Source organism: Sphaerodactylus townsendi, linkage group LG04, assembly GCF_021028975.2.
Source record: "Sphaerodactylus townsendi isolate TG3544 linkage group LG04, MPM_Stown_v2.3, whole genome shotgun sequence".
Taxonomy (NCBI): Eukaryota; Metazoa; Chordata; class Lepidosauria; order Squamata; family Sphaerodactylidae; genus Sphaerodactylus; species Sphaerodactylus townsendi.
The window spans coordinates 4976345-4996899 of NC_059428.1; the positions used below are offsets into that span (position 1 = coordinate 4976345).

The 20555-nt window shown below is 46.2% G+C and overlaps 2 protein-coding genes and 1 long non-coding RNA gene across 3 annotated transcripts in view; 2 read left to right on the forward strand and 1 right to left on the reverse strand.

Annotated features, from left to right (window-relative positions):
* The window catches only part of LOC125431936 (zinc finger protein 664-like), a 46401-nt gene extending 46314 nt beyond the window's left edge, over window positions 1-87 (forward strand). The window contains exon 7 of the mRNA XM_048495181.1: window positions 9-87. Coding sequence (XP_048351138.1) covers window positions 9-19 — 11 coding nt within the window. The 3' untranslated portion in view covers window positions 20-87. The remainder of the gene's footprint in view (window positions 1-8) is intronic.
* The window catches only part of LOC125431935 (zinc finger protein 383-like), a 190526-nt gene that overhangs the window by 91492 nt on the left and 78479 nt on the right, over window positions 1-20555 (reverse strand). The gene's annotated exons all lie outside the window — the stretch shown is intronic.
* LOC125431939 lies at window positions 13895-15374 on the forward strand. The gene is made up of 3 exons (XR_007244366.1): window positions 13895-13914; window positions 14467-14572; window positions 14774-15374. It is a non-coding gene; the product is annotated as an uncharacterized LOC125431939 (long non-coding RNA).

Sequence of the window (20555 nt, forward strand, 5' to 3'; positions counted from 1 at the left end):
CTAAGGAGAGACCTTTTGAATGCTCAGAGTGTGGAAAGAGATTCATTAAGAGTAGCACTCTTCAACAGCATCAAAGAACTCACACAAAGGAGAGACCTCTTGAATGCTCAGATTGTGGAAAGAGATTCAGTTGAAATAGCAGTCTTCAAATGCATCAAAGAACTCACACGAACGAGAGACCTTTTGAATGCTCAGAGTGTGGAAAGAGATTCAATTGCAATGGCAGTCTTCAACGGCATCAAAGAACTCACACAAACGAGAGACCTTTTGAATGCTTAGTGTGTGGAAAGAGATTCAGTTATAGTGATAGTCTTCAACGCAATCAAAGGACTCACACAAATGAGACACCTTTTGAATGCTCAGGGTGTGGAAAGAGAGATTTAGTCCGAAATGCCCATCTTCAACAGCATCAAAGAACTCACACAAAAGAAAGACCTTTTGAATGCTCAGACTGTGGAAGGAGGTTTAGTCAAAATAGCACTCTTCAAATGCATCAAACAACTCACACAAAGGAGAGATCTTTTCAATGCCCGGAGTGTGGAAAGACATTCAGTTGGAGTAGCAATCTTCAAAGGCATCAAAGGTCTCACACAAAGGAGAGTCCTTTTGAATGCTTAGTGTGTGGAAAGAGATTAAGAACATAAGAACAAGCCAGCTGGATCAGACCAGAGTCCATCTAGTCCAGCTCTCTGCTACTCGCAGTGCCCCACCAGGTGCCTTTGGGAGCTCACATGCAGGAGGTGAAAGCAATGGCCTTCTGCGGCTGTTGCTCCCGAGAAACACCTGGTCTGTTAAGGCATTTGCAATCTCAAGTCAAAGAGGGATCAAGATTGGTAGCCATAAAATCTACTTCTCCTCCATAAATCTGTCTGGCCCTTTTTAAAGCTATCCGGGTTAGTGGGGTCATCACCACCTCCTGTGTGCAGCATATTCCAAACACCAATCCTGCGTTGCATGAAGAAGTGTTTCCTTTTATTAGTCCTAATTCTTCCCCCCAGCATTTTTCAATGAATATGCCCCCTGGTTCTAGTATTATTGAGAAAGAGAGAAAAATTTCTCTCTGTCAACATTTTCTACCCCATGCATGGTACATAGACTTCAATCATATCCCCCCTCAGCCGTCTCCTCTCCAAATTAGAGTCCCAAATGCTGCAGCCTCTCCTCATAGGGAAGGTGCTCCAGTCCCTCAATCATCCCTTGTTGCCCTTCTCTGCACTTTTTCTATCTCCTCAATATCCTTTTTTTGAGAATCGTGATAGAACTGGACCACAATGCTCAAAGTCGCGATTAGCACCCGCGACTTTATAAAGAGGGCATGACAATCTTTGCAGTTTTATTCTCAATTCCTTTCCCAAAGACGAAGATTCTGTCAGAATAGCCATCTTCAACAGCATCAAAGAACTCATACAAAGGGAGACAACTTTGCTGGTGCTCATTGTAATGTCCCTGTCCACTCTTCAATGAGGCACCCCGATTTGATCCCCTTCTTCTCATAATAGATTGTTGGGCACCCCCTGGATAGCAGAAAGTGCTTTTATATGCTAAGTGTGTGGAAAGAGATTCACTCTGCATGGCTAGTTGTGTTCTTTTTGTGTTCTTTGCTTCTTCACTCTGAGTTCTCTTTATTCCTTTGTGCACATTGCTGGAATGGTGAATTGAGGCTGTTGATTCCTTTTTTGTTATCTTTTGCTTCTTCTTTTTCTTTAGCAGTTAGTTTTTTCACTCATCCATCAAGGTTTTTAATTTCATTAGGCTACATAAATAGCCTTTCCACAGTTCAAGAATTTAACTTATAACCACCCGCCTCCTCTTTCTACTTTTTCCCAGCCATTCTGGGGATTATCAGCCACTTAATCTTCTTTCCAGAATTGTGTCAGAGCCCTAGCCTTTCCCAAAGACAGGAATCAATACTTTAAAAGTACAGTTCGTGTTTTATGTATGGCAACCATAGGAAAGATGATTTATTTATTGTCTGAACTCAGATCCTTACAAGCAGCAGATTATCTATTCCCAGCAGAAATATCTCAGGCCCCTCCATCCCACTACTCAGGCAGGACACAGAATTCTCAGAGAAGGTGGAGGTAGGAGGGGGGAGAGAAGGAGGAGGAAAGCAAAGGCCGTTTCACTCAGACATACGCATTCCAAGTGGGAGAAAACATTTTTGACTTGATAACTCCTTCTCAGGCCGAAAGAAGAACAAGAGTTTGGATTTATATCCCGCCTTTCCTGTAAAGAGACACAAAGAGGTTTACAATCTTCTTTCTGTTCCCCCCCCTCCCCACAACAAAAACACTGTGAGGTGGGTGGGGCTGAGAGAGCTCTGAAGAACTGTGACTAGCCCAAGGTCACCTAGCTGGTATGTATTGGAATGCACAGGCTAATCTAGTTCCCCAGATAATCCTCCACAGCTCTAGTGGTTGAGCAAGAGCCCCATAAAAAACAATATGGCAGGAACTGGCCTAACCCAGCGAGGTTATGACAAAATATATATTGGCTGCTTGGAGAGCTCTGAAGAACTGTGACTTGCCCAAGATCACTCAGCTGGCATGTGTTGGAGTGCATAGGCCAATCTGGTTTCCACAGCTCTAGTGGCAGAGCAAGGAATCAAACCAGTTTCTCCAGATTAAAGTGCACCTGCTCTTAACCACTATGCCACTGCTTGAGAAGGGCTCTGTAAAAAATCATATGGCAGGAACTGGGCTAAACCAGCAAGGGTTAAGACAAAATACAAAGTCCTATCTCTCTTGACTTACCCATTGCAAAATATATCTTGGTTGTGTAAAAAATTCAGCCTATCTTTCATTCTGAGCCAAGTTAAAAACCAAACCTGGTTAAAAGCCCAGTGGTTCTTTTGGTATTTTACTTGGAGTTTTAAGTTGCTTATCTTATAATCTGTATTTAATATTTCATTTTTGTTAAACTATTGAGATTTTTTATTTCCCGTGTATTTCCATTATTGTTCCACTATTTTGTCTGAAAGCCTACATGCGACATACATGTCTTTAAATAAATGACATGAAAATAAACCAGCCAACCTTTCATCTTCCCTGTCCCACTCCCTAAAATGATGACTGTTCTTCATACCCCCCAGACAAGGCCTGGCAAGGAAGCTTGAGCCTTGGAACTTTCTCTGATGATTTCCAAGGAGACCCTCCTCAGCTATTCAGAAAGCCCAGCCCCTGGTAAAGGATACTTGTTACTGTCAGATCCATGTTCAGACAACAAAGCAAATGAAGAATCAAAGACTTTATTCATGACGAGCGAGAGACAGAGGAAGAGAGTTCTGGCGAAAGACCGCCAAAACTCTTGATAACATGTTCTAGCAATCCCAACACTCTTGTGAACCAGTGTTTCTGTTAGAAGCCATGCTGGGAGCCTGTCTTGACCACAAGGTCAGGAAGTCTTCCTATGGATTAAAAATTGGTTGAGAAACAGCAGCAAAGGGTGAGGTGTAAATGGGTAGTTCTCACCATGGAGACATGTAGGGCCTGGTGTCCCGCCTGGATCCGCTTTGGGAACAATGCTCTTTAACCTATTCATCAATGACCTGGCAGTAGGGGGGTGTAGATGCGTGGTGGCCAAAGTTTGTGGATGATACCAAATTATGTAGAGATTGGTAAGAACCTCCAAAGGATTGCAAAGAGCTCCAAGCCGAACCTTTATAAGTGGGTGATTGAATTTTAGAAATGGCAAAATGTCCACAGTTCAGTGTAGCAAAATGTACAGTGATGCACATAGGGGCAAAAAAAAATCCGAACTTCACATACCTTCCACAGGGGTTAGTGCTATCAATCAAAGACCAGGAAAAGAGATTTGGGCGTCTTAGTTGATAGTTCTTGATCCTCAACATGATTTGAGATTTGCAAATGCCTTAGCTTGAACCCAGGTGCTTGGGGAGCAGCAGCAGCAGCGAACCCGTGCTTTTCACCTCCTGCATGTGAGCTCCCAAAGGCACCTGGTGAATACTCTTGAGGTAGCGAAGAGCTGTGGACTAGATGGACTCAGTTACTGATCCAGCAAAATTTCGTTCTTATGTTCTTAAAAGAAAGCACCTGCAAAAGCCAGAGAACAGCTCACCCAGAAAGTGCTCACCAATGTCGTCCCTCCCTGCCCCCCCCTCGAGCGATATCCTGACAGTTACCTTGGTTGTTTTGTGTGCTTAAAGAAATATAAACCTTTTTTGTAATTTTCAGAATACTTTATTTTTGGTATTGTCGAAGGCTTTCACGGCCGGAATCACTTGGGTGCTGTGTGTTTTCGAGGGCGTGTATTGGCTAGAGCAATTCTAGCAGCATTCTCTCCTGACGTTTAAGCCTGCGCCTGTGGCTGAAAGCATCTTCAGAGGATCATGCTATTTTTTGTTCAATAATTTATCTTTTTTTATTTCTTCCCCATAAAAAAAAAGTGCAATACATACAGTTACATAACAACCATTACGTGTAATACAGACTAAAAGAAAAACTACAAAGGGGAACACACACTGAACCCTCCCCCCCAAAACCAACCTTCCAATAGCTTCGAAGACTAAACCTGTTATAGCTTAACCAAACTACACGCCATAAAGCTATATAATGACTTCCACGCTGTCTCCTTGTTCGAGATTCTAATCCATTGTAGGTTTATGCATCTGTTTGAGAAGTACAACAATGTATCCGGTTACACCTCTGTATCGTGGGTATTCTAATTCAAACTCCTGTTTTCTTTTAGATCTCAAATCCTGCCCTTATTTCTCTTCTACCCTATTTTTCAATAGACAGTCCGAAAATGTTTCCAGTTTTCTGCAAACTTCTCTGTATTGCTGTCCCTTAATAAAGTTGTTTATTTCTGACTATTTTGTGACTTTCTGTATCTGGACGTTCATTTTTGCTCCATCTCAGAAGAGACATACCTGCTTCTTTTCATCTTTTAATGAATAACCTGACTATTCATGACCCTGGGTGGGATGCTCTGGCCCCCACCTGGTGGAGCCCTCAGTCTGGGGAGACCAGAGTCCTGTAGGATACGGTACAGTTTCGCAAGGCCTTTTAAGACAGAACTGTTCCACCAGGCATAAGGCTGAGGCAGCTATCGTGGCACATTGACAGCCTCCCTTCCTTTCCCTTCTCTTTCCTTTCATCTTTCCTTGGAGCAAGAGCCTGAGGCTCCGGCAATGCCCACGGAGCCTCACCTCACAGCAAAAGCGACCATGTCCTCTGAGAGGGCTCCTCAAGCCTTTGCCAGCCACGAGGCGGCAGCCATTCCACATGTCGCGGCAAAAGCCACTAAATGGAGTATTGAAGAGCGAGGAGACTAACAATGGTAGCTATAGCGGGACACGCAGTTTCCACAAAAACACCAGAAACCACGGAGCACCCCGTGCAGCCTGCAGAGAGCTCCGACCTCAACACAAGGCCCCACGGTAACCCCCCCAGGTCCTGGGGTAGACCCTCATAGAAATTGAGCTGCTGGAGGCGTTTAGGACCATCATGAGGGAGGACGTGGTCCCCCTCCTCGAAGAAAGCGGCTTGTTGCGTACCATTAGCTATGGCCAAGCAGGGCTTCCTCAGGAAGGGGTGGGGAATTGATACAGAAGTCTGAGGCTACCTTTTTCTGCCCCCTTGATCCCCAGGGCTGCTAGGAAAAGGGCCAGATTAAGCCCGCTAAAGAGCGAATTCCTCTCCATCTGCTAATTGAGAGTCGAACTCCAAGGAGGAAGGGGAGTTTGTATCTCAGGATGAGGCAGAGGAGGAGATCCAGGTGGCAAAGTAGTCCCTCAGGTTCTTCAGACAGGAAGACTATCAGTATCTGTTAAGCAAGCCAGTCACTGCATGTAATTTGAGAATTCTTAGCCAAAGCGAAGCAGAAGGTAAGCACGGGACCCAGAGCTGAGGTCCACCCACAGGGGATCAGGGATTTTTTTCCCCAGGTCGCCCCGAAGGAAATATTTGAGAAACTCAGGTGAAGGCAGAATGGGCCAAACCAATATCGAATAGTCAACTTCCGCGTGTTCTTAAGCGATGTATGGAGCCCCTGCATATACCAGCCACCTCCGCGTGGAGGTTCCTCTCGTGCGTCCCTCCCATCCAATGATTGGGTCACTGAAGATTGGGGGGGGCACACTATTAGAGACAGTCTTGGTAGAAGGGCTAATCACCTGACCAGGAAACCCATGAAGCCATGGCTATGGCAATCAAGGCCTCATCTGCGGCATCTACTGTGTCCAGAGCCAGCATGGGCCAGAAACCTTATTGAACTGCTAACTGAGGAAATAAAATGGCTTCACAAGGGCGCCTCCAGAATTCTGAAGGCAGCATCCTTTGCAGCAAATACCATCTTGGATGCAGTCCTTTTCTACCATGGCCGTTACCGCTGCTACTCCAAGGCTTCTAGGGCTGAGAGTCTTGCTCGGAGCTGAATCATTGGAAATATATGCCCTATTTAGCAAACCTCGATATATTTTATTTTATTTTTTATTTTATTAAACTTATAGGCCACCTTATCCCCGAAGGGCTCAAGGCGGCTCACAACATGGCTGTTTAAACAAGCAACAAGGCAACAGCATAAAACACTAAATCATTTAAAACCTAAACAACAGTTTACACAATAAAACTATAAATTAACAGCCCGGTTATGGGCAAGTTAATTGGACAGGCGCCCAATCAAAGGCAAAAGGGAAAGAAGGGAGGGAGTAGGCAGGGCCTGCGATGGAATCAACAAATAAATCAGGCCCGGCTATAGCAAGATGGAATGGCAGTCTCAATTTCAGTTCTGATTACGGTTTCGGTAGGGGGCAGTGGATCCACGGCCGGCCTCCCCAAAAGCCCGGTGGAATAGCTCCGTCTTGCAGGCCCTGCGGAACTCGTTAAGGTCCCGCAGGGCCCGCACTGCTGGAGGCAAAGCGTTCCACCAGGCAGGGGCCAGAGCCGTAAAGGCTCTGGCCCGGGTTGAGGCCAGCCGTATCGTCGCGGGGCCAGGGGTCACCAGTAAATCCGCTGTTGTCGAGCGCAGTGGTCTATGTGGGACATAAGGGGTGATGCGGTCTCGCAGGTATGTGGGCCCCATGCCGCGTAAGGCCTTAAAGGTTAATACCAGCACCTTGAAAACGATCCGGAACTCCACCGGAAGCCAGTGCAGACGGCACAGCACAGGGGTGATATGGTCTGAATAACCACCACCTGTTAAGAGCCGTGCCGCTGCATTCTGGACCAGCTTCAGCTTCCGGATCAGTCGCAAGGGAAGGCCTGCGTAGAGCGAGTTACAGTAATCCAGCCTCGAGGTGACCGTCGCATGGATCACAGTGGCCAGGTCGGACTGGGAGAGATAGGGAGCCAGCCGCCGCGCCTGGCGAAGATGGAAAAACGCAACCTGGGTAACATGGGCCACCTGGCTCTCCATTGATAATGAAGAGTCCAGGCGGACCCCCAGGCTGCGAGCCAGGGATGTTGGGGTCAACGTGACCCCCTCCAAAATAGGCGGCTGAAATTCCCTCGGTCTCTCCCCCCGGCCCAGCCAAAGGACCTCCGTCTTCGTTGGATTAAGCTTTAACCTACTCTGTCTCAACCAACCAGCAACCGACTCCAAACAGTGCTGTAGAGCTGCAGGGGCGGAGGCCGCTCCCCCCTCCATCAACAGAATGAGCTGGGTGTCATCCGCATATTGGTGACAAACCAGCCCAAAACTCCGCACCAGCTGAGCAAGGGGTCGCATGTAGATGTTAAATAAGAGCGGGGAAAGCAAGGCCCCCTGAGGAACCCCACAATTAAGTGGGGCTCTGTGGGAGGCCTCATCCCCGCACCATACCTGCTGGCCCCGACCCTGGAGAAACGAGGCAATCCATTTAAGGACAGTGCCTCGTATTCCAGAGGCAGCCAGGCGGTGGATCAAAAGGTCGTGATCGACCACATCAAACGCTGCTGTGAGATCAAGCAACACCAGCAGCGCCGATCCGCCTCGGTCCAGCTGCATGCGGAGCATATCTGTGATGGCGATGAGAACGGTCTCCGTCCCATGCCCAGCACGGAAGCCGGACTGGAAGGGACTGGAAGGGATATACCAAAGTGCTAACATTTAATAATGTGAACATGTGAACAATATGAAAAACATTCTATCAAAATATGAAATTATTCATTTATACACCATATTCATGCATACAAACTCTCATACAGTTGATACGTCTCTTACAGCAATTAAGTAAACATAACAATTACCTAGCACAAGATAATGCTTTGTCCAGTTCTCCAGGAATCTCCAGGAATATTTTAAGTTTATATATTGATGCGTTGGAAACATTTGGTTGGAAATGTATCAATATATTTCTACTTGATTGTTGTGTATTGCTACTCTGATGTTGCTAATGTATTGATTTATATTGATGTATTAGATATTGTATGGATTTAGTTGATACCTGAATTGTCTGTTAATGCTGCTGTTTTTGTTTTTATAATTTGTATAGTCTGAAATGCTTAGTCGCCATCTGAAATTGGTTCTATTTAGTCTTATGTATTTTATTACTGTTACTGTTTGTTATTGCTATATTGTTGAAGTGTATTGTTTATCATGATGCCAGCCACAGATGCAGGCGAAACGTCAGGAGAGAATGCTGCTAGAACACACCCTTACAGCCCGGAAACCACACAGCACCCATGTTTCAGCACTTCTTATATGAGGTTTGTCGTTTGGAGTTGATGGTTTTATATCAATTGTATTTTATCTTTGTTATTAGCTGCTGTGAGCCCGCCCTGGTGAGAAGGGTTCGATAGTAAATATAACAACAGCAGCATTGATGGGCATCCTTTGAGTTTGGCTTAGTTACTGATATGAAAACACTGCAAAAAATATCCTATAATGTGGGAAGGGGGCAACTGGGTAGCAGACAGTCCTTGGCACACAGCAGGGCCCACGTGCAATTTCTGGCATCTCTGTCTAAAGCACGTCAAAGAACAGTAGTTGGAAAAGTTCTCTCTTTGGGGAGGGGCTGTGCCTCAGTGGTGGAGCTGACATTCTGCATGCAGGAGGTCCTACGTTTGCTCATCTTCAGCTAAAACAGGATCTGACGGTAGGTGAAGGGGAAGACCCCGGAGAGCTGTTGCCAGCCTGAGTGGACAATACCCATTTTGCTGGACTGAAGGTCAGATTCGGTATTAGGCAGTTTCATGCATTCAGTGACCAACCTGCTAATAATCAATGTTATGCAGCAAGAGGGAAGGAGCCGCCCTCTCTCTTTTGTTTTGCTCCTTAAAGTTACAAATTGCATCTTAAAGTAGTGTTGGGGACGGCAGCTAGTTGGTTGAGGTGCATCCCTAAGCCAATGTAGCCTGATGGTATCTGAGTCATTGAAATGCATTCCTGTCAATATCACTGCTAAAAAATATGTGTACCCTGTTTCCCCGAATATAAGACATCCCCTGAAAATAAGACGTAGTAGAGGTTTTGCTGAAGTGCAAAATATAAGGCATCTCCCGAAAGTAAGACGTAGCAAAGTTTTCGTTTGGAAGCATGCCTGACGAACAGAACACAGAAAAATAAGACATCCCCTGAAAATAAGACATAGCGCATCTGTGGGAGCAAAAATTAATATAAGACACTGTCTTATTTTCGGGGAAACACGGTACTCACCCTGCTATATGTTTCCACTGTTGCAAGGGGACTCTCCTCTCTTTCACACGCTTTGTAGATAACTAGGTTTATCCCATCCTCTCCCATAGGAATGGTTCCGTCAACTTGTAGGGATGGAAGTCCAGGTGGCTGTATCGCTATCTGTTGCAGCCGTTGGGGCGCCTAGGTGTAACCTCTGCTTGTGGGTTCTGTGGGGCAGAACTTGGAAGGAGTTTGCAACAACTAATTTTTAAAACAAAATGGTTTACTTTTCCTTAACATGTGACACTTAGTAAACATTAACAGTTAATATAACACTTCAAGGTTCTAGTCAAGTTTCAATTTCCAAGTCCTTATATTTACAGTGTGTTGATAATGCCAAGTCCAATTCTTCCTGCTGGTGGTTGGCTTATGAAGACTTCAGAGGCTTGGTGAACTGGCTTCAAGATGATGAAGGTCCCCAAAAGAACTCCCATCAACTACATACACAGAAAGCCTTTAAACAAGAGCTTATAAAGAATTAAATCAAGGTCCCAGCCTGGTAGCCTTGCTTCCTCCAACTTCATGAGTTTTTGCAGCCTCCTGCTGCTTTGAGGCCCCACCCCTTTTTCTGGGTCAACCCATTCTGAGCATGGGGGTTACATAGGTACCGAAATAATTCTTTCTCACATCCTTTGGGAAAGTGGGAGGGGGATTTTTTTCTGAATAAAGAAGGGAGCGGAAGCCAGGTCAGTCAGAACCGGCTTCTTGTAAGCTGGGTGCTTCGTTGCCTTCCAATAAATGCTGCTGACCAACCATCCAACCCCCTTTGTTGATTCAAGGGTCAAGGCCTAACATTAAGCCAGTTCTCCTGGATTCCCACATCCATTACCATTCCTACAGCTGTGGATGGAGCTACCGACATTGGTTCAGACGACCACAGCGCAATGGTGTATTCACCAGCTCAGATGCTGATGGGCAGAATAACAAGAAGCAAATTGCCAATAAGGACTGAGTTGCTGCGCACTAAATACCTACAAGAGTGACAGAAGGTCTTCAAAGAATTCAGCAAAGGCAGAAATCTTTTAATGATCATACAGCAAAACCCCTTAAGGCCTTACAAGAAGGAGACCCAGTACAGGCTAACGAGTTCCCCCTGTTATAACAGAAAAGTGTGATCAACCCTGCACATATAGGCGATGACTCCTGAGGGACGTAGTTATTGACATAATAGACCTAAGTTGAGGTGTAAAAGAAGGGTGTCAGGAGATGATGATGGAGGCGAAAGGCAACATGGGCCTGCAGGTGTGCAATATGGTGAGCTCCTTAATATGTCCAGTGGGAGCACAGAGGATAATAGACAGGTGAATGACGTGGATGGGGAAACACACGTTCTGCAAACTGAACAAAGGTGTCCCACAGACATGTATTTTCACCAGAAAGATATAAGCCTTGACAATTGTAGTATTTGTATAAGATGTGTCTTTTTAAGTATCTTTTGTATATATTTTATGTTAATGTTTTATTTCTGTGTGAAAAACGGGAATGTTCCTTTAAATAGGATTGTTCCCCTGGCGCACCTGATGCTCATGAGCCGGTTGGTGTTGCTCTCTTGCAGTTCTTGCTCTCTGTCTGTGTTCAGTGTCTCCAGGCTTCTCTCTTTATTAAACTCAACTGCTGTCCTGTGAGCACGTCTGAGGCTTGCTGTGTTTGCTACAACTAAGATAACATTTCTCCCTCTCCATGCAAAATGGCCATTGGGGAGGAAAAAGGGAATCCCCCCAACCAGGGGACAAGAAGAAAGAGGGGTTGATCAGCAATGCTGTTGTTGTTATATTTACTATCGAACCCTTCTCACCAGAGCGGGCTCACAGCAGCTAATGACAAAGATAAAATGCAATTGATATAAAACCATCAACTCCAAACGACAAACCTCATATAAGAAGCGCTGAAAGTTTGCCACCTCCAGGTTCAGATATAAAAAGAAATGGGGGAGGGGGCGGCATGAGGGGGGGGGGAGATGCCTCTATTATCAAAGCCCTGCCTGCCTGCCCCCCACCACCATGCCAGCCTCCCACCCGCAGCTGGATCCAGCCCCCCTGATCCCTGGGGCAGATCCAGGGGGCTTCCTGGAGACCCCATCCCCACCCGCAAGGAGGAAGGGGCTGGACATGGAGACCCCCTTCTGCCTCTGGGGAAATCTGTTCTTCCTGCTTGGGGAGGGGCATCCTGGGAGGAGGAGGGGGGTGAGGAAGGGGCAACACTGGCAATCGCCTGAGGTTATTCAAGGTTGGGGGGGCGATCTGCCCCCTCCCTTAATGCCCCTGGTCTCCTCCACCCCACACCCACCCCCACCCTCGCTTTCCAGCTGCTCCTCCCGCCCCCCCCCCCTTTGGAGGGCTTTGGAGGACGTGCCCCCCTCCCACTGGCTGCCTCCTCACCAAGGAGACGAACTCCTAGAAAGGCCTCCAGGAAAGGGGGCGGGGGAAGCCACTTCCTTCCTTCCTCCCTGATTGGGGTTTGTGGCCTTTTCCCCACTCCTGCAGCCCCTTCGGCAGCCCCTTCCCTGAGTGAGTCAACGGGGAGTTGGGGGGCTGCGTGGGGGGCGGAATTGCAGGGCTGGGGAATGTGGGGTGGGGGGGAAGGGGGATAAGAGGCTCGGATCCCTGAGAGCCGCCCCACATCATAGCTGGGGGAGGGGGCTGCCCCTCTTTCCCCCCTCCTCTTTGCACAAGGCATGGGGTGGGGGGATGACATTCAGCCCCTTCCCTGCATTGCGGAGCCCTGGCTAGGATTTGAGATTTGCGGAAGGGAAAAGAAAGCTGCGGAGGGTCTGGACGAGTCCTCTTGGCGCGGGGTGGGGTGGGGTGTGGGGTGTGGGGTGGAGGAAGTAAGAGAAGAGGGGGCTGGATTGGGGAGGGGGTTGCTTAGGGACAGACCCCGCGTTTTTATGAAGTTGCACATTCAAGGAAACTCCCGAAAAGATAGAACAGACGACACACCAAGGCCGAGCAGAGCTGCAAGTCTGTTCATCTTAAAAGAACTGGTTTGACAGAAGTCAGGAAACGGGTCCAAACTGTTAGGTGTACCTGGTACGATAATCGTTTCACATGCTCCACTGCTGTTTTATCCATTTTTAACTTATTTTCTTCAATTTGATACCCTGCCCATTCTTGAATAACGCCAGGCTCAGGGCAGCTCACACACAATAAACTTATTAATTATAATAAAACAGAATAAATTAAGATGGTGACTTGTCAAATATCATTGCCCAGATTGTCCTTTCTACACTGAATTTTGAGTGGCAGAAGCAGCGTCTTTTTGCCAGGCAAGGGAGTTACAGACCCCCGGGCAACACAACAGGGGAAACTCAAAGGCTCAGTCACGGGAGGCCTGTGTTCGGGTCTAACTAATGATTTTGTCTGATGCTCCCCTCATCTAACATCTTCCATATGCAGGGTTGCCAATATCCAGGTAAGGCCTTTAAATCCCCTGGGTTTGCTGCCCCCCCTCCTAACTTCCATTCATCCCAGCATCCCCTGTGCCTCGATCCAAGCACAAACCACACCTGTGCTGTAATCCCACTCCATGCCAGCACAACATTTACACTTAACCTACACTAACAGGAGACCCCTTTGCCTGAGGATGGAGCCTCTGGGACAGCCTGAGCCACTCACATCTTTAAAGAGCCAGGGACAACTAAATATCCCAAAGGACCAAACAGGCATATTTCACAACACTGGGTATGTAGTATCATGAAATATTACAAACCACACTTTTGTTCTTATCCACCATGTGCCACCATTCTCTTTTGTTTTCCTTCTGACATGTTGATCTCTGCCTCCCACCCACTGACCCCCAACACTCACAGGAAGAAGCCACTCTTCATACCCAAGTGAGTAAAGGAACCTTTTCACAGTCAGAGGCGACCCTATAGAAGAAAAGATGGAAGAGCAGGACCTAGGAGGACTTGGCAAGAGAGCAAGAAAATATCCCTATCTCCTCCAAGCTAGCAGTGGTGTTGAATTCTGGGAGAGAGCCGTTCCAGAGGTCTGGGATCAGGAGACCGTGAACTCAGAAGGACTTTGCCGACGCTTCCGGCAGTTCTGCTACCGTGATGCTGATGGGCCCCGAGAGGTTTGCAGCCGGCTCCATGGGCTTTGCAAGCACTGGCTGAAGCCAGAGAGGCACTCCAAGAAGCAGATCCTGGACCTGGTGATCCTGGAGCAGTTCCTGACCGTCCTGCCCCAGGAAATGCAGCGTTGGGTCAGAGGATGTGGGCCTGAGACCAGTTCCCAAGCAGTGGCCCTGGCCGAAGGTTTCCTCCTGAGTCAGGCAGAGGAGAAGAGGCAGGTAGAACAGGTGAGGGCTTGTCTTTCCATGTCTGTCCAATTCAAGCTACACCTTATCCTAAGGCTTCCCTGCCTGATATTTGTCCAAGTGTTAATCCTCTGGATGGCAGATTTAAGAAGGTGCGTCAGCAATCCCTTTTCCTGGGGAATTTCTTATTCCTCCAGATAGTTCAACATTGTTGAAAGAAAACCCTACTGAGTCTACTCAAAGAAAGATGCAGTGTCTGGGAACAGGGCCAGATCCGTTCCTTAGTGTGGTGGTTGAGAGAGGTGGACTCTACTCTGGAGAACTGGGTTGAATTCTGCACTCCAACCAATAAGTGGTGGCCTCCAGTTTGGTAAACTGGGTCTGCTTGCCTGCTCCTCCACATGAAGACTGCTGGGTGTCCTTTGTTTAGTCACAGTCCTCTCCCAATTGACTGAGCCCCACCCACCTCACAAGGCATAGTTTGTGGCGAGAAGAAGGGAAGGAGTTGGTAAGCCACTTTGACACTCTTTAATGTCCAGAAAAGTGGGGTATAATTTAAAACGCTTATCCTTGTTGCTGTTACTGCTGTTTCAGAGGTTGTGTCTATCTGTGAAGATGGAAGCTCAGTTGGAAGGAGCTGCGTTGGAGGAAGGGCAGCTGGACCAGGGCCAGGAATGTGCCCAAGATGCCCTCTCACATGGTAAGGACTCATTCTGACTCGATGGCATTGGGGCACCCAGTTAATTCGCTGGGTAGAGAATTCTGGTCAGGAAAAAAATGAAACGCTTTTTCATCCAAATTATGGTGCTCAATGTTCAATAGTTGGGATTCCCATGAAACTGGATTAGAAAATTCATGGATTGATTGATTACAATATTCATATCCTTCCTTTCTCTGTTAGAGACTCAAAGGTTGCTCGAAAAAACGGCAGACAAATCTTTGCCCAGTTCCTCAGTCTTGTGAATCAACAAAGTCTGCGTGTTCTAAGAAGAGTGGGCAAATGTGTTTTGGGCTCATGCTTATTGGGCCGTTTGACTAGGCACTGTAGGAAATAGAGCCCTGGATGAGGGATGCTAGACTGGGGGTGGGCAGGGCTTGAGGTGGGTGTGATGCCATGCTGATGTTGCCTGTGGCCAAAAATCCAGATGTGACATCAGTGGCTCAGCAGATGCTATGGACACTCATTGAGATGACCCTCTGCTACTGCACGTACTTAATTCAAGTCTGGTTTTTTTAACCTGGTGTGATAGTGATTTTTCAGATGATTTTCCTGTTTTTCTTCCACCGACCTGGACTAAAGGGCCCACTCAGTGTCAGCAGCATCTATAGTCCCCCAATGCTCATGGGTACCTTGTGTTTCTCTTCTGCCTTTCCCACTACTTACCAGAAAGGCTGAGTCTTCTTTCTGAGTGTACATAGGGTAAGGTTTCACAGACCTGGGAACCGTGGTGCAGGAAGCATGATTCACACAAGCCAATAGAATAGGGAGTGGAGGCTAATATTCTTTCTTCCTTTTCCCTCTCAGGCAGTGAAGAAGCAGTGTTGATCTGTTCTGTTTCTAGAGGTGTGAAAACAGCTGCTGCACGTCCAGTCCAGGTATGGCGGATGAGCAAAGGACAGATGGGGTCCACTCTCCTTTCTCTTGGGGATTTTTCTCCTGCAGTTGGTGCTCAGGGGTCCAGGCAAGAGGCTCTGAACGCCACTCTTTTCAAACCCTTAACCCTCCCCAAATGTCCCCTTCCCGCCCAGGATTTCGTCCTTGTATGACCTCTGAAGCTTGAATCTGCCTTTTCTTTCAGTCTCCGGTTTCTTTTGAGGACGTGGCCCTGTTTTTCACAGAGGCAGAGTGGGCACTGCTAGATCCAGTCCAAAGAGCTCTTTATGCAGACGTCACACTGGAGAATTATGGGAGTCTGGCTTCTCTGGGTAAGGAACTTCCACAGGTGCCAGAATCACACATTTCTGGGATTATGCATGAATCAAAATGTTGAACAGTAACATGTTGCATTGAGGCCTGTCTCAACTGAGCAGGATGGCAGCATAATCGAGATTCAGCACATGTAGCTAGAGCGACTCAAGCTTCCTGATTTGTCCGTGTCAGCTGAGTCCAGTGTTATTGCTGGGCGACTCTGGAAGAGGCCACATCCTAATTTCTCAGTTGCCATACACTTGGGGGAAGGGGGAGAAAATATCTTATAGGACTTGAACCTCTATTTAGTCCTGCTCAGTTATGTTTGGAAAGTCTGGTGTAGAAAAAATTCCAAAGACTCAGGCTTTAAAAGAAAAGAAATACTTTTACTGTGTAGAATTAATATCTCCCACAGGGAGTTCTCTTTCTAAGAGAGTCACACCCAGCCAGACAAATATATTTATTTTTTATAGATACAAAGACCATATTTCTCCCAAGATCCAGCCCTTGTGATGTAAGCTAAAATCAAAATGATCCTTCTGCCTCTCTGAACAAAGACATCATGGTGCCTCTCTTCGAAGTGAGCTGAAGGAGTGTCTGGCTTGTGTTAAGATACTCAGTTGCCTAAATTCCTGAGGGAGGGTTGTACTGAGGGAGAGACATATCCAGTGTAAAAAGATTTCACCTACATACAACTTATTAACTAAAAAGTTAAAAATGATAATAGCAATTACTATGAAATGTTATTTTACTAGAATACTTTTCATGCATACTTTTCATATATCTTACTATCATTTTAATGTTCATTAAAACATAGAAAAACACAATTTCAATGCTCTCATAAGCCATAATTCCCATACAAATTAGTAGCGGTAGTACTACAAAAACATCCTTTAACCAAGCACATTTGGCAGCCAAGAAGTTAGCCAAGGCCAACTTCCAGCAGAGCTTACCTGATTGTTTTGAATCATTTGTGTTAAGTGGTGTAACTGATCATCAGTGGATTTGTTCAAATTGTAAAATGTAACTTTGCACGCCTTCCTTCCCACCACACTGCAAAAGTCACCTTGTTTGGTTAGCAAGTAATCCAATTGCCACTCTGTCCCAGCTCTTCAATCTCTGATTGGAATTCTCTAACTATAATACCTGTGGCCTTAATAGTTCGCTCCAACTTGTGTGTCAGTGCTATAATGTTCTGGCAATTTTCTTGTGCTATGAACCCTGGATAGGATCCCAGTGTTAACACACCAAAGAATGAGCCTGTCAGAACACTGCTTGTTTCTGTTTTGGAAAATTGAACATCTGTTATAACCAAATCTGAATGGAGAGGACGTAGTGGCTTACTTAAGTCTCTCCTGTTTTTTTGTAGGGATGTGATCTCCTGGACAGGAAAGGTCAGATAGCACACACCCACACACTGAAACTGTCCTGGATGGTAATTAGTGGCCCAGCCATCAAAGAAAAACCACAGGTTTGGCACAAATGGAATCCCCCCTTCCACGAATCATCAAAAATTGGCATATCAGGATACAACAAATGTAAAGTAGTCATATTCCAAGGAACCTTTGAGTTTGCATAGTGGCTTTGATTATTCTTACCTCATAACCAAAACTTATCAGTGCACCCAGAGCAATTTGCTAACCGTTGAAAATGACCTTGAGGTTTGGCATAGCCTGGAAGATGACTAGACCAGGCTCCCGTGTGGGAACAACCAAAACATAATCCTGGTGTGTACCTGAGCTGTGGAGGCTTATCTGGGGAATTCAGATTAGCCTGTGCACTCCCACACACGCCAGCTGGGTGACCTTGGGCTAGTCACAGCTTCTCGGAGCTCTCTCAGCCCCACCTACCTCACAGGGTGTTTGTTGTGAGGTGGGAAGGGCAAGGAGATTGTAAGCCCCTTTGAGTCTTCAGGAGAGAAAGGGGGATATAAATCCAAACACTTCTTCTTCTTGTATTTGAACCATCTGATTCTAGTAACATTAGGAGCTGCATGCGGGGGCCAGAACAATGTAGGATTTTTCTCGATGCTGTTCAGAGCACCTATATTAACCAGCTGTGTGTCATTAATCAAGCCTGGCACAAAAGCTGATTCTGCTGCAGTCAGTGGGTGTTCATAATGCAAAACTGAATTATTTCCATATTGATCTAACAAAGCTTGAGCATGCTTGACCCATAGGTTTAGCCCCTCAGAATGTGGGACTAAAAACAACAAGACCCTCAAAATTCAGAACGTGATTGGAAAAAGACACTGTCAGGATTTTTCAACGCACTGCAGACTTCACCCCCAACCCAGGAAAACAGAAGACAGCTTTAGCTAGAATCAGAGTTCTGATTAAACAAGAAACGCAGATCTCCCAGTGGCTCCGCAATCAGAGACAGTCTCTGGTGCTTGACCTGTTTTCCTCTTTTGCTGATCACTGTCTGTGATGCTGTTGTCTCTTCAGTTGCTGGAGCACAAGCAGCCTTGCATCTGGAGTGATGAGTCCAAGTCTTGACCTTCTCCAGTTTCAATGCTGCAGCTGTGGTTAGCAGAACTTGGTGAGGCCCCTTCCATTTTTCCTGGAGTGGTTCTGATGTCCACTTTCTGAGGTAGATCCAATCTCCTGGCCGAAACGGGTGCACAGAGGTGTTGGTTGGCATTGGCAGATTCCCCTTCATGTACCCAAAAAGAGATGACAATACAAACCCCCAAGCGCATCACTTATTCTGGTAGACTGATTCCTGTTTACACATGCATTTCTATTCTCAGAATCTGAATTTTGCCCCATGCTCCAAGGCCTACCATACATCAATTCAAAAGGACTAAACCCTGATTTCCTAGGAAGTAGTCTGATGTGAGACAAGGCTATAGGAAGAGCATCTGGTTAGAGGGGACGGAACATCCTTTTGAGGTGTGGACCAACCATAAAAATCTTGCTGCCCTCAGTACGCCGGGTCACCTTTCTGAAAACGCTTACAATATTTAGTCTCTTGGAAGGGATTTTTACCTGGGTACGATGAGTGGGAGTATGCTGATTGACGTCAGGACTCCAAGACTCATCAAAGCTTTCCATCAAGCCTGCCCAAGCAAGCCAGGGGGAAGGCCTTACGGGAAGCGGGATGTCAAGTTGTGTTTCTTGGGGGTTGGGCTGGGGAATGCAGGCTGTGTTGCTGCTTTCTGTTTTGAGCCTTGCAGGAGTCTTCTCTGTCTTTCTATCCCCCCATATGGATTTATATCCCCCTCAAAACGCTCCTCCGTTACCTTCTTGACATAAGCAATGAATCCTATGAACTTTCAAGTGTCTGTTCGGGGGAGTTTTGACACATTTGCTGCTGACCGGTTGGCCTAGAGAGAGAGGAAACCATCTTGAATCTTTGATCATATTGGTTATATAGATCCTGAATATTCTATAATATCTATAATAATATTCTATAATATCTATAATATTCTATAATTACAATTTTCAGACCTATAATTACAATTTTCAGACCTAATCTTCTGTCCCACAATCTGATAAAGAAAATGGTCACCCATTAATGAGCAGTGCTGACTGGACCTCTTTTTTTCTTCCAGCAGCACATGGACAGGAGATGGTTGGGGGAAACCAGGGGTTCTCTGTGGAAAAAGACCAGGATTATGTTTTTGAAGGAAAGGTTGAGGACAGAGATCGACCACCAAGACAGGAGGGAAGCCATTTAGACAAGACAGCAGATAAGCCCGTTCAGTCTCACGGAGGATGCTTCTGTGAAAGTCCAATCCAAGAAGTAAGATCAGCCGAAACAAGAACAAATGAATGTCTTCCTGCTAACCGGAGAATCTGCTCCAGGGAGAACAAAAATGAAAATGTGGACTTTGGAAAGACCTTCAGTCAGAAATCATCAGTTTCATCCCAACAAACTCAGTCAGGTGAGCAGGTGTTCTGATGCAGCAGGTTTGAATGTCCTTTTAAAGTGTACAATAATGTAGTGAAACTTGTTTGTGTAGAGGAAACTTCTAGAGAAGATCAATGTGTGTGGATTCTAACAGGATTTCTCTTCTTATTCCAGCAGGGGATGAGCAGTGGAATGAGGGTGATGGGACAGTGCTAAATAAAGTCCAGAATGAAGATTTGGAAGGAATGTTCAGGAATCCAGGTGTGCCTAATAAGAAGAAAGGAAGTCACATGACTGAAAACAGGGATGAACCAGTTTCATGCCAAGGGGAGGATTTCCATGAACTAATCCAAACAGCAGAGGAAGCACATCAGTGCTTGGAATGTGGGATGACATTTACCGATCAAAGCCAATATGAGATCCATCTGCAAATGCACATTGGAAAGAAGACCCATCAATGGTTGGATTTTGGAAAGAATCATGTTCACAGAACAGATCTACGTAGCCGTCAAAAAACATATACAAGAGAGAAACCTTATAGCTGTACAGGCTGTGGCAAGAGCTACTCACAAAAATCAGATCTTTCTCAAAACCATTGTGGGACTCATTCAAGAGAAAATCCATTACTCTGCGTAGAGAGTAGAAAGGTCTTCTCTGGTATGAGAAACGGTAATGTACATCTTCCAAAGCACAGTATGATAAGGGCACATAAATGTTTTTGGTGCAGAAGGTTCTTTAGCTGCAGATCAAAGCTCCTAGTCCACAAAAGAACTCACGCAAAGGAGAGACCTTTTCAATGCTCAGAGTGTGGAAAGACATTCAATCAGAGAAGCCATCTCCAACAGCATCAAAGAACTCACACAGGGGAGAGACCTTTTGAATGCTCAGAGTGTGGAAAGAGATTCAGTCGGAGTGGCAC